Genomic DNA, 17,408 nt, shown 5'->3' with positions numbered 1-17,408 from the left:
GCACTCACAGAGTGGCTCACAACCATCTGTAACCCTAGTTCAGGGGCTCTGATGCCCTCTTCTGATCTCTCTGGGCATCAGGCATGCATATGTTACACATATGTACATGCAGGCCAAACACTCATCCACCCACCCCACCCCCATCTTCATGGGCACCTGTACATGTACACACACACACACACACCATAAAACAATAAATCTTATTTAAGAAGCAGGAGCAGTTACTGCTGCTACATTAAACATACCATTTAGAAATGAAACAATCTTGACTTGGATTAATAAAATTAAATTACTCTTCATATCCCTCTTCTCTCAGGCAGACCAGTGAGGTGTCTTACCAGAGCCCTGTTGGACTCCACAGATGAAACAGGATAATCAAACGAATTTTAATTTAATTTAAAAATTTAAGCTCAATCTTTTTGACTCAAAGCCTTGGTCTCTGCCCCACAAAACAAAGAAGCGTCCAGATTACCTGAAGTAATATTCTTTTACAATATTGAAAGTGTTTTTTATATCTATTGCTCCATTTTGAAAGCAGTCAATACAAATACGATAAAATACTATAAAAAAGACTGCCTTAGAGCAAGGACTGCAGACACGGAGGAGAATACAGGAAATCAGACATACCATTGTGAAAGAACGCATTTCTGGAAGTAAATGGCCTTTCCCAAATTGAGATGCTATTCAGGTAGCATTGCTGAGGGAATGTTTATGAGCATTTCTGATTTTACAAGGAACATTTGACCAAATCTGTAATTAAATCACAGTTCGTGGATAAATGGTAGCACAATTCTTATTTTTTCAGTTAAAGATGAGTTTGATTTGTCTAAGTTTTCCTGCAACATATCATTAGAGGAACCTAAATGTGATCCCAAATCAGCTGACTCAAGGTCTCATGCTGTCTCCACTTTACTGGGCAGATGACCATGCATCACAAACAGTATACAGGGAATACCCATACTGGGGAAGAACTTAGTCTGGATGATGACCTCACTTCCATGTCTACTTCTCTGAAGGTGTGCACATATGTGTGTGTATCTGAGTGTGTGTGCGCACATGGATCACGTACAAGCAGGCCCCCCACAGGTCAAAAAAGACATTGTATTGGCCTGGAACTGAACTTTTAGACAGTTGTGAGCTACCATGTGGGTGCTGGGAACTGAACTGAGCTCCTCTGCAAGAGCAGAAAATGGTCTTAACCACTGAGCCATCTCTCCAGTCCCTGAAGAATTTTGTATGTATATATTTGTATGTATGAGGGTACCTCTAGGCCAAAAGAGGGTATCAGTTCTCTTTGAGCTGGAGTCTCAGGCAATTGTGACTATTATCTGATCCTTTTTAGAGCAGTAAAGACTCTTAGCGGAGCCAAGAGTCCTCTTGAAGATTCTGACAACCTATTTCCTAACTGTATGTGATGTCTTTAAGGTTTTTTGTTTTCATTGTCTCCCATTATCTGGTATTTTCTAGAAAATCTTGTCTCGGGGCTGGAAAGATGGCTCAATTCATAAAGTGCTTGTGGTATGTGGATGGGGACTTGAGTTCAGTTCTCAGCACCCACCCGCTAAAAGTCAGGTGTGTAGCATGCACTTACAGAGTCTGAGACAGGTGGATACCTAGGCCTCACTGGCCGGCTAGCCTGAGCAAACCTGTAAGCCCCAGGGCCTAGCAGAAGACCCTTTCTCAAAGAAACAAAGCAGACACTCCTGAAGAATAACACCCAAGATTGACCTGTACTCTACACACAGCTTTTTGATATCTTGGCTAAAGGATTACAAATTGTGTATGGTATAAATGTGATCATCTAGCATCTCCAAAAATACTGGAGTCACTCCTCAGTGTTTCCATACTCAACAAAGCTCAGGAGTTGGTTTTCCTGTCTATGTTCTTTTTGTCTGGACTCCACTCTCTCAAAACTTGCTTTCCAACTACCTTTTTTGGTATATATGCTTTATCCACATTGATCTACACTTGACCCACATTCTCCATGGTAGAGTCCATTTCTCTTCTCGTCCCAATACAGTGTTTATACCTTAAAGACTTAAATCATTTTTCTGGACAGTACAGTTGGGTAAACCAGCAAAAGCTCCTTGAAAATAGCCACATGTTTTAGTTGCAGTGTTTATTCTCTAGCTTTAACACGGAGCCTTTCTCTTGGGAGGAACATAGTAAACATTCAGTACATAGAAGCCCACTGACATTCAAGCCTTAACTAGCGTTCTCAGTCTCCGGTCCTCCTTGTGGTCTCTCCCCAGATTCAATGTGTTAGAGCAACAGAGCACCGTTCTTCCGTCAGTCCTCACTCCTTTCCTTTTGTTCACAGGATGAAGTGCATTTGTTTTCTTGACATTCAGGTAGAGACCCATAAATTAGTATCATATATCTCCGCATACTATTGTTACCCTAACGTAAGCTTTTGTACCAGCCAGGCTACTCTGTTTGCCGTTCCTGAATATTTTATTTCCATTCTTCTACTGTTGCCCCATCTGGAATGCCCTTGCCGCTTACCCTTTCCTAGTTTGTACACATACTACCTGACCTTCAAGATGGCTTCACTAAACATTGTAGTCTTTGAACGTTTACTAAATGTTTATGACTTGGCACTTTAATCGCTGAATGATTTAAGACTAATTTTGTGGTTGATTGGAGGGCATTATTTAGCTTTTCACACACCCAAGTATTTGTTCCATCGCCCTAATATAATCATTAATAACTATTAAGTTAAATCAGCAGCCTCAAAATAAAGTTTCAGCTCCAGAATCCATCACCGATTTTCATTTTTGCTGCTGTTTCATGTGTCCTTTGTTGTTTTTAGGCAGGATCTCTCTGTGTGTAGCACAGGCTGGTCTGGAGCTTTCTTTGTAGGATAGCTTTCAACTTCATGACAACCCTCCTGACTCTGCTTCTCCAGTGCTAGGAATAATAGTGAGAGCCACCCAGCCAGGCTTCTAGTCCCTGTTTAGATACAGGCAGTTGTCCCTTGAAGTTTTCAGATTGTCCATCTCTAAAGGTAGACATCAAAGTACATTTTCTTGTGTTTTTTTTTAAGATTTATTTATTTTTGTTTTATGTGTATGAATGTTTGTTTGCATGTATGTGCATCATATGCATGCGTGGTCCCTGTGGAGGCCAGAGGAGGATGTCAAACCCCCTTCCCCCCAGAACTGGAGTTACTGACAGTTGTGAGGCACTATGTGGGTGCTGGGAGCTGAACCTGGGTCCTCTGCAAAAGCAAGTACTCTTAATCACTAAGCTGTCTTCCCAGCTCCGAAACTAAATTTCCTTAAATGGTTCTGTGTTCTAAAAGAAAAAAAAAAAGGAAAAATGCCCCTAGGCTTTTGGGGGGGGGGGCAGGTTTCAAGACAGGGTTTCTCCGTGTAGTTTTGTTGCCTGTCTGGATCTTGTTGGACCAGGCTGGCCTCGAACTCACGAGATCTGCCTGCCTCTACCTCCCAAGTGCTGGGATTAAAGGCATGCACCACCACCACCTGGCTCCCCCCAGGCATTTTTAAAGGTAGTTTTTTTTTTATGTAAAATACTTAGTTTGTCATAATACTATGAAAAGTGTTATGATTAAAAAAATAAATAAAACAAGGGTGGGACTGGAAAGGTGGCTGAGTGGTTACAACCATGTGTTCCTCTTGCAGAAGACCTGGGTTCGGGTCCTAGCACCTACACAGTGACTTGCAACAGCCTATAACTCCAGTTCCAGGAGACCCAACACCCTCTTCTGACCTCTGCAGGCTCCAGGTATAGTACACATATATACATTAAGGCAAAACACTTATAATATTTTTAAAAATGAATAAAGCATTGAAAAAATAAAGGAGAGGTCAGTATGTCACAATTGAAATTGATGCTTAGAGCAAACTCATGAAAAAGATGGCATTTGCATAGAGTCCTAAAGGAGCTACTGGGCCAGGTCACCTAGCAGAAAAGCTCTTGAGACAAAGGCAACAGCCTTCCCAGAGCTCTGAGACTTTATGGAATGATTCAGAATAATTGGAGAAGTAGTCAGGGAAATAATGGGTGGGGATATAGGCATTAAAAAGGTTAAATAAATCCTTGGAAATTTTTAATATTTTCTATGGAGTATGAAATGTAAAAATTGCAATTTGGTTATATTATAAAACGGTGTGTTACCCAAAAATGAGGTACTTTTAACTAAAATTTAAGAATTTTATGTTACATTTTATTCTGAACCAGTATTATAGCATGAGAATATGCCATCTGTGCTAATTCTTTTGTTTTAGAGTTTGTAATTATGATTTACTTCCTTTTTTTTTGCCTTAGGTAAATTAACACAATGGATTTCTCCAAACTACCCAAAATACGTGACGAAGATAAAGAAAGCACCTTTGGTTATGTACATGGAGTGTCAGGACCTGGTAAGTCACATGTCATCATGTAAGAGCAAGGATTGACTCACTGTGATCAGCATCTTTCCAAGGTGCCTTGGGGAGAAACTCAAGTTCCCGCTGATCCACAAAAACTGTTCGTTACTTCAAGATCTTGTAGTGACCATGAGAGTGAAGTAATGTAGGCATCATAATGGTTATCGGGCACTAATCCTGTACATCTGATGGTCTGTCATTGAGACACAACTTCATGACACCATGCTTGTTAGGAAAATGTAGCTTAGTTTATGTTAAGTTTGAAATTTAAGAAGCTTTGAGGTTTATAGCTTTTAATACGTAGTGCCTTATGTATAATAAATATTCAGTTGATCTCTGTAATGACCTTCAGAGCCTTTCTTAGTAGTGTTAGCTTGTCATCTTTGTGTTTATACATCTATCTGAGTGGTTGTTGCAGGTATCTCACAACTGGCTACTTGAGAGAAAGAAGTCTGATGGCCTGATACTGAGAATAGACAGTGGTTTTAAATTTTATATCCAGGGGCTGGAGAGGTGGCTCAGCAGTTAAGAGCACTGTCTGCTCTTCCAGAAGACCCAGGTTTGATTCCCAGCACCCACATGGCAGCTCACAACTGTCTGTAACTCCAGGGGATCAGACATCACTCATAAAACAAAGTTAAATTATTAAAAAATTTTATATCCATTTTTGTGAAACCTTGTATTTTAAAATAATCATCTCATTTTAGTATTCATTTTTTTGTTGAATATCCCACTAAAAATGCAAATTACAGTTCCCTAGGTACAACCTGCTCATTGTTATTTTTTGGTGACATAAGAATTTATCTTTTCTTTAAGCTTCATGCTATAGTTCTTGTCTTCTTCTAATCCTGGTGAATGTGATGACATCTTGGTGTTTCACAAATAAGACTTAATTAACGTGCCCCACTTTTTTCCTTCCAAGAATTAAATGAGCTTAGGCTCATTGGCAAGAAGTGAAGAGTACACATTTCATTGTTTTTGATCCCTTTTTAATTCCTCAGTACTTCTAAATAGAGTAGTGGTTCTCTACCTTCCTAATGCTGTGACCCTTTAACACAGTTCCTCATGTTGTGGTGACCCCAACCATACAATTATTCCATTGCCCCTTCATAATTGTAGTTTTGCTACTGTTATGAATTGTACTGTAAATATCTGATATGCAGGATATCTGATGGTGACCCCAAAGGAGTCGCAACCCACAGGTTGAGAACCACTGTAATAGAAAAATGGTATCCTTTGGGGTTTATGAAATAGGATTTTTAAAATGTATTATCTGATATTTAAAGACATTTAATTCTTGTATTTTAGATAAAGAAGTAAATAGGAAATGAATAAATCTCCAGTTTTCTAGAGCAGGTTAATTAAACATTTATCCTTTTCCACTGCACTAATCCCTATCACATAGTTGTAATCAGTTGTATCACAGGTAAGTATTAAGAATGGGTTCATTCTTAGGCATTCCTACAAATGTGGCACCTTTCTCTTCCTTCCAGTAAAATAATTTTTGCTTGCTAGACAGCACGGTCCAAAATAGCAAGTTCTAATTCTGGTTCCTGCTTGTTAAAAAAAATAAAAATAAAAATAGAGGTCCTTCTTTAACTGAAATTTTATGCAGTGGTGAAGGCTTGTTATAATCATCCTGCTGTTTAATAAAAGGAATTATTTATGCATATGTGAGGCGGTGGTGTTATTTTGAGATAGATTTCAAGAAATGTAGGCTGGCCTTGAACTTGCTATATATAGCGAGGCTGACCTTGAAACCCTGATCTTCCTATCTCTGCTTCCCAAGTGCTAAGGTTGCAGGTGTGTACCATCTGACTATGTATAAGATTTGTTTTTTAATTCCAGAATTACCAGTTTATTAAAGGTCCTAAAGGTCCACATCTAAGGAAACTTTAGAATCACTGGTTTAAAGTAATGAAAAGCAAAATTCTTATTGTATTGTTATCTCTCAAGGGATAACAGCACAATAAACTAATTACTGTATGACATTCTAAAGCTCTTCATTCCAATGTAAGGTGTTTGCTTGTTTGTCTGTTTGTTTTTTTATGGTTCCAAAACCCTTTGTTGCATGTATTAAAGTAACTTGGATTGTTCAAAATGCATTTCAATACTACAAGGTAAGAATGTTCATATGAGACTTCAAGTGCTTAAAATAATTTGCTTTTGTGTTGCATTAATCAATAACCTTAGCCTGAAAGTTTGTTTTCTTTGATCATTTACTAAAAAATATGTCTTTATGTGGAACTGTAAAGGTTACTCCACAGTGGGAGTTTTTCTTCCTTATGAATAAATGAGAAGGCATGCTACTGGGTTTATTGGATGTTGAAATTAACTGTAATCATTCACAGAACTTTGGGTCAACAGTCTCTTGTTCTTTACAGTGGTTACAGCCTGTGACATGGCTGGTGCAGCCATGTATGAGCTGGTGAGAGTGGGTCACAGCGAGCTAGTGGGAGAGATCATTCGATTGGAAGGTGACATGGCTACCATTCAGGTGTATGAAGAAACTTGTATCCTTTTCCTGGTCGGTTTCCTGCTGCCTCCTGTGTGTCGGGGTTTGAGGATTTAAGGCAAAAGTAGAAGCTGTACTAACCAATGACAATGTGTGAGAGATAAGCATATCATAGAGGAATACATTCAAGAAAGTGCTACTGGGGGTTAGTGCTCCTTATCAAGACATTGGAATTACATGCTGAGCTTCCATTGCTTCTAACATGTGGTGTCACAGACTTCAGGGAATACAGTAGGAAATTCGTTTAGAAGATTTTATATTGCAAAAGAAAGCATCAATTGAACAATATTATGTGGTTAAAATTACCCAGTCATGAATTTATTTAAAATAATAAGTATAGATCTTACACCACTCTCAATCTTTAGTGAATAATATATTACAGCTTTAGCACTAAGAAATCCTTACTGTTGGGACTCTACAGTATTGACTTTTATACATAATACCTATTCTTAATTTTCTATGAAAATAGAGGGGGAGCTGATGAGGTAGCTGAGCATGTTGGTGCCATGCCCAACAAGATGAGACTGATCCCTGGGACTCATGCAAAGTGGAAGGAGAAAACTGACAGTACAAAGTTACCTCTCCTTCCCATGCTGCACTCTTACACACACATACAATAAATGAATGCTAAAAACCTTTTTCCAATAAAAATGTAAAGAAATATATTTGTAAGCCTCACAGAGATTGCTCCTTTGAAAACTCCTGTGTCTTAATTCTCAAGGTCAACATTAATTCTTTGGGATTTTAAGCAGATTTGGTTTTCAGGCTGTTCTAACAAGCATACTTGGAGGTAGCTGGCTTCCCTGTATGAGTAGTAAGTGCTAATGTAAAACAAAATCATCTAAAAAGGAAATTAGAAGTCTGTGTGTTCATGTGTGTGCAGATACACGTGCATGTGAGGACACGTGGGTGAACCTCAAGTGCCACCTAACATGTTTTGAGATGAGCTCTCATTTTGCACAGAGCTTGCCAAATAGGCTAGACTTGCTGGCTCTCCAGCCCCAAGAATCTGATTCAGTCTATCCAGGGCTGAGATTGGAAGAATGTACGTCTTTAACCTGCTTTCTGAAGACCGGATTCAGATCCTCATGCTTGCAAGCAAGCACTTTAATAACTGAGCTATCACCCCAGTGCCAAATTAGAAGCCTCTGTAGGCATGCAATCATGGTGAAAACAGTTTTGGGGGTGTATGTGTGTTTATTGATAGACCTTTATCTCTTATCTAGTCACTTGAAGAATAGGTGGAAATTAAACACAGAACCTCATACATGGCAAGCACACATTCTAATATTGAGTTGTACCTCACTCCATAGTTCTTCTCTCTTTCACATGGTTTGTAGATGTAAAGTTAATGAGAATGTATGAAGGGATGATACTCCCTACGTGTTTTGACCTCTGACCGATTTCAAGACACATATAACTACTTTGATAGTTACTTGTAATTACTGTTTATCTTTTTGTACTTCAAAATTTCTCTCCATTTTGCCTTAGCATATAAAGTAATGGAATTCATTAAGGCATTTTTATATATATATTGTAAGTGGACATTTCTTTCCCACCTGCCAGATCCCAAATAACCAACACAGAGACTTCGTATTAATTACAAATGCTTGGCCAATAGCTCAGGCTTGTTACTAGCTAACACTTACATTTAAATTACCCCATATTTCTTATCTGTGCCTTGCCACATGGTTTGGTACCTTTTCTCAGTACAGCATGCCCATCTTGCTTCTTTCTGTGTCTGCTGGTGACACCAGATTCCTCCCTTCTCCTCCCCAGCAGTCTCAGTTTAGCTCTCCTGCCTAACCTTATTCTGTTCAGTCAGCTTCTTTATTAAACCAAGCACAGTGACATAGATTCACACAGTGTTTAAGAATATTCTAAAATATATATCATTATACTTTGTTCTAATTTAAATCATATATATTAACAAGTACAAATAAATATTGGCCCTTTTTTCCCATAAGGTAGCATGTTGTATATACTGTTTTTTACCTATTTACTGTTTTAAGATATTCAGATTGCAGAAGATGAAGATAAATATGGTAAAATATCAATGATGTAATCTAGAGAAAGGAATTTTTTTTTGAGAAATACTTTGAACTTCATTATAGGTTTAATAAAATTCATATCAGATACTGATAATGAAAATGCATGTTTTGGAGATCTTTCTACCACTCCTTTTTTATAGCTACATATAATTCCAGCATATAGGATTATCATTTTATAGTCAACAGTATACATTTTGATGATTTATAGCCTTTCTTTTAAACAGTGCTATGGTGTAACCATTTTTCATTTTGAAAGATGTTCCTAAATTAATCTCAATGAAAGTTTTATTGATTGTACTGTCAACAAATACTATAAAACAAGGCAGATTCACTATCTATGCTCAATTTTAGGCTTTTTCTTCTCTTTCTAAAGCATTTCCTTAGTTCTCAAATTTTTTAATTTTTTGTCTAAGTGCCACTGTTCTCTATAGAAGACTGTTGTTTTGTTTTGTTTGTTTGTTTTTGTTTGTTTGTTTGTTTTTTGGTTTTTCGAGACAGGGTTTCTCTGTGTAGCTTTGCGCCTTTCCTGGGACTCACTTAGTAGTCCAGGCTGGCCTCGAACTCACAGAGATCCGCCTGCCTCTGCCTCCCGAGTGCTGGGATTAAAGGCGTGCGCTGCCGCCGCCCGGCCTGTTTTTCTTTAGTAGTATGTTCAAAACGATGAATTAATGAAAGGCTTTTGCTTCTGATATTAAACCTGTGACTCCTAAACTGCAGAGGCACTTGGGCAGCTGCAGCAGACTCAGGGTGCCCAGGACATTCTGAGGTTCACACAGGGCTATTAGACACTTCATCAGACATGACTGGCCACTTGCAGTATTTGGTTGCATTACGTTCTTGTCACTGGCCTCATGAATGTTTGCAAAGCTGAGATTTTGGTGGCTACTGGGCTAAAAATCCAAGGAGGTAGGCATAAATATGCAGTAGGTTTCCAGTCTTACTGAAAGTTATACAGTATCCCAAAAAATACATACACCCTTCTCTTCATTAGAATTGTGGTTATTTAGGACTGAAATTGAATCTTTTTGTTTCCAGTTTACACATTATTCTTTCATTGTTAGGATATACGTGGGGGGTCATCCCACCCCCACTTTTCCCCAGGGTGCTCTTGAGTAGGAACAGCAGGAAATAATAGAAATATAGCTAGAGAGAGACAGACAGACAGAAACATAGAATAGCATCGGGAGGGCCTGGATCCTTATCCATCAGGCCCTGACTGTACCTGCCAAAGGGCTTTTAAAGGAATGCCAAGGGGAGGAGCAGAAGACCTCCACCCAGGCACAGCCAAGTGCAGACCCTCCCCACCACCTGGCAACCTTGCCCGTGGTCAGATCATCCCCTTATGCAGCTCTGCTGTGTCAGGCAAACGCAGATCTCACAAGGAAACTTCTGTGCGCTCCCACAGATAGACACATTTATTAAACTCTTTGGATATGGTTATTTAATAACTAGAAGTGTTGGGTATATTTTTGGTCTTAGATGCTGTAAAGTATTACTGAAATATCAAGGATATGGGAAACCTTGGGAAATTATTTTATTTCCTTAAATGTCATGCCCCTTTTAAACTGATACTTCTTATTAATAGTATCTTCAAACTTGTTTTAAGTTTTCCTCAACTGCTGTTTCTAGCTGGTGTCTCTGTTGGAGACCCTGTACTCCGCACTGGTAAGCCTCTCTCAGTAGAGCTTGGTCCTGGCATTATGGGAGCCATTTTTGATGGTATTCAGAGACCCCTGTCGGATATCAGCAATCAAACCCAAAGTATCTACATTCCCAGAGGAGTAAATGTGTCTGCTCTTAGCAGAGATATCAAATGGGAGTTTACACCAAGCAAAAACCTACGGGTATGTCTGTGTAACCAAGAATTCCTAAAGTTGGTGAAAGATTTAGTGAACTATTTTGTACTTAGTCCAAATAAACATAAACCATGGATGTACTGTCTAATTTTAACGCACTTATTGTACTATAGAATTAATGCTTTATTTATAAGTTAGGCAAATGATTCAAATTACAAAAGTAAGGGTAAGTCTGCTTGGTTTATTTGAGCATTAAAGAGTGAATGTATTTGTTCCTTAGGTTGGTAGTCATATCACTGGTGGGGATATTTATGGGATTGTCAATGAAAACTCCCTCATCAAACACAAAATCATGTTACCCCCACGCAACAGAGGAAGTGTGACTTACATCGCACCACCTGGGAATTATGACGCCTCCGTAAGTACCGCTTGGGCTTTGTCCTACACAGCAGCCTGGTCATCTATGACAGTTACCAGGTCCGTGCCCTAAAACCGTTAAGCATTTCTAATAATGTCAATTTTTTGTTCATTACTTATTAATTTTACTTATTTTTGTGATGATAGGGAAATCTAGGACCTCACATATACTAAGTAATCACTCTATCACTGAGCTATATAATTTTTTAAGGGTGGTTTTGTTTTGACCTGAATTTGAGAATACAAGAAGCAGAATATACCTTGTAAAAAAGAAGTATGACATTTTCCTATCTTCTTAACTGATGGATTTGCCTAAATCTCATATTCATTAGGATTATCATATTAGACTTTGATTTTAACTGTCAAAATCGGCATTCACATCATTAGTTATATAATAGATTATAAGAATTACTACTTTAAGTGCGATGTTTTTATTTCTGCTTAGCAGCGGCACCTGAATCCACTGATATTTTAACTACCGGCTGCACCCCGTGGCCCGCAGTCTTACCCCACTGCAGCGTGGTAGGATTTCCATTCCCACCAGTACTGCAGCTTCTGTTGTTTTTATCTGAGTTGTTCTATTTGTCAGTAAAGACTTGGGAGTCAGATGTTGGGGTGAAAGCCTGCTAGATCAGAGAAGCTGAGAAGCAGCCAGCTGACTTTCCTTTCCAGCAGAGACCCAGCAAGAGAGCAAGCCTCCTCACACCATCTCAAACCAAAAAGACCATAAGTCCCTCCCTCCTCCTTTCTGTGTCTGTCTATTCATCCTGCTGGGTCCGCCATACTCTCTGTGGCTTATTCTTGTCTACTAGTGGCTGGCTCTGCCCCCATCCAAGGTAAATTTTATTAATACAGTCTCAGAGTTTCACAGCACAATCAAATATCCTACAACAGTACACCATTTGTAACTTAATTTATTAATTTTATTTATGTCACATAATGTCAGACACAATAGACTCATAGCAGTCTTTGAATCCAAAAATAATTTTGAGAAGACCGTGATAACATGTAATGTTCCCCCTAGGAAAATGCAATAAGCAGTTTTTCAAAAAGCATTTGACAAAAACAAGTGTGTGCTTTCCTGCACATGCATGTGCAATTTATGTAGCTGCTTACTGTGTCATGGGCTCCTTTCCAGAAACCTCTTACCTCACTTTTTTATTACTCAGTGAGCTGTTAATGCACGTAGTTTGAAAAAGCATGGCCGTACGTAAGACACATAATAGAAAGTATACAGCTCCCTTCTTACTTGTTCAGTAGCCCCGTTCTGTCCACAAGAGGAACCTGGGGCTGCTTATATTTTGGGAGAACCATTTACAGATTTAGCCACCCTTAAGATTCTCCTGTTTTCATTTGTTTGTTTGTTTGTTTGTTTGTTTGTTTGTTTGTTTTTTACAGGATGTTGTCCTGGAGCTTGAATTTGAAGGTGTGAAGGAGAAGTTCAGCATGGTCCAAGTATGGCCTGTGCGTCAGGTTCGGCCTGTCACTGAAAAGCTACCAGCAAACCATCCTTTGCTTACTGGCCAGAGAGTTCTTGATGCCCTTTTTCCGTAAGTTCGATGTGTTCCACCGTTTGCCCCCAAGTTACTATGTGTAGCTGTCTTTTCATAATCTTTGCAGATTTCTAAAATCAAATGGACTCTGTATGCTGCCAACAGTAGTAACTTATAGTGTGCTCTTTTCCATTTCCTTTGCATAGAAACCTTTTATTTTCTTCTGCCAGACACGGGGCTTCACTGTATTTATTCTGCTGTACTTTCTACAGTGACATCATCATTTAATTTCCAGAAAGGAACGTTCTCTCCCTCAGCCTCACATCACTAAACTTACTTTTTAAGCCGGCAGTGCTCACAGTGGCTGACGTCCCCAGCCCTCCCGGCACTCCTGAGTCTCTTATCCTTCAAAGTTGCTCTTGCTATTCCTTTCCCAGAACGGTCTCTGTCCTTGCCGCCTTCTTTCTGGTCATTGCCTCCCCTCTCTTTCATTACTCGGATTAGACTCCACAGATGGTTCTTGGGAACAGTTCCTAGAGGTGCAGTCAAACTTTGTATTCTGTCAGACTCACCTGGCAGAATCCCAGCTATGAGTCAGTCCAGCTGTTTCCTTCTGCCTAGCACAGAGCCCTGAGAAAGACCAAATGGTCCATAGAAATGGATTTCTACACGCACTGCTGTGGGCAGGCCTCCTGCTGTCCCTGCTTGTGATTCTTTGCTCTCTTCAGCAGCTGTTCATGCTGCTCGACATATTTCAAATGCTCAACTCCACCCTTCCTTCTTCCCCTTTCTCCTTCCCTGAGAAATCGGAGACTGGAGTTTAGCGCTCCCTCCGTTTCCCAGCGCTAGTGCCCCTAATGTCCTTTCCATCCTCTCTTCTTCCTTTCCCCTCCGAGTTTATCTCTTGGCTCCTCAAGGACCTCTCCTCTCCTGCATTTTTTTAATAAGTCTCCTCCTTAGTGAAGAAGAAAGGAAGGGAAGGGGAGAAAAAGGCACGCTTTCCCACCTGTATCCTGCTCCGCCTGTCAGCCACTTCCCCTCATCTTGAGGGCCACATTGAAAGAGCACAGTGACCCCACCCCTCCTCTCTCCATGTGCTCGCCCCGCCCTTGGCATCGCTGGCCCCTTGAACTGCTCTCCCGTGTGTCGGCTTTGTTCCCAACTTGATCAACCTCAAGAGATAAAATTCAAGCCAAGCACGGTGGCGCTCGCCTTTAATCCCAGCACTCAGAGAGGCAGAGCCAGGCGGATCTCTGTGAGTTCGAGGCCAGCCTGGGCTACAGAGCGAGATCTAGGACAGGCTCCAAAGCTACACGGAGAAACCCTGTCTCGAAAAACGAGAGAGAGAGAGAGAGAGAGAGAGAGAGAGAGAGAGAGAGAGAGAGAGAGAGAGAGAGAGAGAGAGAGAGAAATTTCGGTATTTTTAATTGCTCATGACTTTGAGTGTTGTGTAACCCCTGCTCTCATCTGCTCACAGCTCCTGTAAGCTTCAGTGCTTCTTAGGCTTTAATTAGGATGACTGTATTATTTCTTCTGACTGCATTAACTTTATAGTAAATATGAGTTTCCTGAGCCTTTTTCTATCCCCTCAGGAAATATGCTTCAGATGTTGTTTATAGTTTTAATTTGTGTGCTGTCTTTTCCTGAACAGACTTGGATAAGCATGAATGTCATTGGTGCTATTTCGTTTATCTCACTATTTTCATATAGCTCTTTCTCAGGTGCTGTAAGGAATACATTTTCACTTTCCTTGTACTGTAAATGACAGAGGTGGATAATGATAATAAAGTATTTGCTCATTTGTTTTTTGTTGTTTTGAGACAGTGTCTCACTCTGTACCTCAGACTTTTCTGGAATGATATGTAATTCAAGCTAGCCTCCAATCATGGATGATCCTACTGACTCAGCCTCCCAAATGCTGGGGCTACAGGCCTGAACTATCACACCCAACTTGTTGTTGTTGTTTGTTTTGATTTGTGTTTTTGTTGTTGTTGTTGTCTTTTAGGTGTGTCCAGGGAGGAACTACTGCTATCCCAGGTGCTTTTGGCTGTGGGAAGACAGTGATTTCACAGTCTCTGTCCAAGTATTCCAACAGTGACGTGATCATCTACGTAGGATGTGGTGAGAGAGGAAATGAGATGTCTGAAGTTCTCCGGGACTTCCCTGAGGTCTGTCTATAGAAAACTTGACATAATCTTCTAGAGAAAATACAGCAAATCAGGCATATCAGCTGTCGTTGGCAATTAATAGTTTTATGCTGGATAAAGAACAGTGCTTTCAGTTTTCAAGATGCTCTTGAAGAATTTTAAATGAGTATTTGTGATTAATTTGTATATTTAAAGAAAAGGGAAATGAATTCTTCAAAGTCAAACACCTAAGAGTTTCTCATCTTTGTTCTTACTTGAGAGAAAGATAAGAGGGATAAAACAATTAAGCATTTATATTTAGCTGGGTGTGGTGGCACATGCCTGAAATTTTTGTACTTTGGGAGGCAGAGCCTGGAGAGTCAGTAGTTCAGGGCTAGCCTGAACTACAGGAGACAATGTCTAAAAAAAGAAACCTAACGTTTAAATGTCTCAGCTTTACATGGGCTTTGTGATCCAGGTTACTGTAGTAACATTTCCTTTTTCACAGAATAGTGGATTTCCTTTGTTTACTTGAAATCCCAAGTGAAATTGTCTGTTTGTCAGCACTGTGGAACAAGGAAGTGGGGTTGGCATCATGGGGGACATTCTTAGGGAATTCTGACTAAAAGGGTTGAACATGAACAAGTTAAAATTGTAAGTGGGGGAGAAGTGAAATGTTAAAATGTCACCCTTAGAAACTGGAGGGTCACTGATGGCTTCTGTACCTGTAGCTCACTATGGAAGTTGACGGGAAAGTCGAGTCAATCATGAAGAGGACAGCGCTGGTAGCCAATACCTCCAATATGCCCGTGGCTGCAAGAGAGGCCTCTATTTACACTGGTGAGTTAGGAGCTGGACTAAAAGAACTTAGTGCCTATGTTAAAACACTAGCACCCAATTTTTCCTTTCCTTTTTTACAACTTCTCTCTAAATAACTCCCATTTAATCACATTGTTAGCTCTTAAGAAATACCTAATTTATTATGTGTATCATGAGAATACGTGAACATAAAGTTTTTAAAAGATTGTGTGTGTGTGTGTGTGTGTGTGTGTGTGTGTGTGTGTGTGTGTGTGTGACGTGTGTGCACCCTCAGAAGACAGAAGAGGGTGTGAGATCTTCTGGAACTAGAGTTCCAGGCAGTTGTGAGCTACCCAGCTGGGTTCTGTGGACAGAGCTCAGATCAGTTCTTAATCTTTGAACCATCTCTCGAGCCCCAAACATAAGACGGTCGTAGAGCTGCCCCGACTGGCATCGTTGCTGTCTTCTTTATTCCCTCTTCTCCCTCACCTCTCCTGCATCCCCAGTCCTGCCTTTTTGTTGTTGTTCAGCACATCCAGGACCTTGCATGTACTAGGCAAGCATTCATGAGCTACATCCAAGCTTCCAGTTCTCTTAATAATCATAAAACAATACATTTGCTTTCTTTTTAATGATTCATTTTATTATTAGTCTATATCTTTTTTTTTCTTTTGGTTTTTCAAGACAGGGTTTCTCTGTGTATCTTTATGCCTTTCTTGGAACTCACTCTGTAGCCCAGAGATCTGCCTGGCTCTGCCTCCCCAGTGCTGGGATTAAAAGCGTGCGCCACTGCCACCACCAGCTATTAGTCTCTATCTTAACATAATATGCTATATTTAAATATATTTGTGCCTCTGTAACTATTTTAGGGGACATAAAAGATAAGATGTGGTATACTTGTGCGTGTACCGTTCATCTTTGCTCTTCCAACTGTCCTGTTTAGTACCTTCATTTCTCCATTTTCAGGACTTACTAACATTCTGTTTGGTTCTAAAACAATAGATCTGATATTATGGAGACTTTGACCTTCCGTAACTGGAGCCAGTGTTCCCTGGCCATCCTGTGGCTAGTTTCTCTCCTTATTTCTTGTTTGACTAAACCTGTCTTTTGGAAGTTTTTGCAAGAAAGACTCATGGAAATCTTTATTTTCCTTGAACTCCTGCTGCTTAAGTCTCTAGATTTTCTTTCTGTTGCCTTTAAACTTTAATAGTTGTTTTCTGAGTTAAAATTATTGGACCAATATTTTTATAGCCTGGTAGTTTTTACTAGTATATGTTGACTTTCATAGATTTCATGATTCATGATCTCCTGGGTTAATATAGTAACATTTATCTTCTTCATGAAAAAGCAGGCTTCATTTCTGAAGGAAATGCCTATCCAAACCTTAACAGTGGTTTGACTGAGTATAAAATTCTTGAATCAATATTATTTTGCCTGAGAATACTTGTTTAAGCATTAAATATTGGGGACAAAAATCTAAGACTGATTCTCCCTTTTTTAAAGGTGATTTTTTATTGGTCCAAGGAATTTCTCTTTAAGTTTGAAGTCTCATAGCTTTCTTAGGACATATGGCTATATTGATAGCTTTGATACTTCTTCCTAAGTCATGAGCCCTGTCAGTGCCTGAATGTATTTTTTTATTTTGAAAGACTTTTGGGAATTGTGTCTGAAAACTTTTCTTCCATTAGACATACTAGACCTCCTTCCTCTGTTCTCCGGCTCTACCATTTCCTACCCAGTCCTTTTATTTAGACTTTCAGATGTACACAAAGTAAATGGCATTTGTTCTTAGTGTTACTTCTAATGACGCCTTCATTCTAT

The 17,408-nt window shown here is 39.6% G+C and overlaps 1 protein-coding gene across 4 annotated transcripts in view; it reads left to right on the top strand.

The window, feature by feature from the left end:
• The window catches only part of Atp6v1a (ATPase H+ transporting V1 subunit A), a 52,573-nt gene that overhangs the window by 15,772 nt on the left and 19,393 nt on the right, over nt 1–17,408 (top strand). For all 4 annotated transcript variants that reach the window (XM_006975761.4, XM_006975762.4, XM_015994672.3 and 1 more), the window contains exons 2-9: nt 3,645–3,747; nt 4,291–4,385; nt 6,776–6,904; nt 10,587–10,801; nt 11,034–11,171; nt 12,569–12,720; nt 14,669–14,831; nt 15,521–15,629. In XM_006975761.4, coding sequence (XP_006975823.1) covers nt 4,304–4,385; nt 6,776–6,904; nt 10,587–10,801; nt 11,034–11,171; nt 12,569–12,720; nt 14,669–14,831; nt 15,521–15,629 — 988 coding nt within the window. In that variant the 5' untranslated portion in view covers nt 3,645–3,747; nt 4,291–4,303. The remainder of the gene's footprint in view (nt 1–3,644; nt 3,748–4,290; nt 4,386–6,775; nt 6,905–10,586; nt 10,802–11,033; nt 11,172–12,568; nt 12,721–14,668; nt 14,832–15,520; nt 15,630–17,408) is intronic.

This window comes from Peromyscus maniculatus, chromosome 12 (genome assembly GCF_049852395.1).
Source record: "Peromyscus maniculatus bairdii isolate BWxNUB_F1_BW_parent chromosome 12, HU_Pman_BW_mat_3.1, whole genome shotgun sequence".
NCBI lineage: Eukaryota > Metazoa > Chordata > Mammalia > Rodentia > Cricetidae > Peromyscus > Peromyscus maniculatus.
The sequence above is the reverse complement of the archived record's forward strand: the minus strand, read 5'-3'. Positions and strand labels throughout refer to the sequence as shown.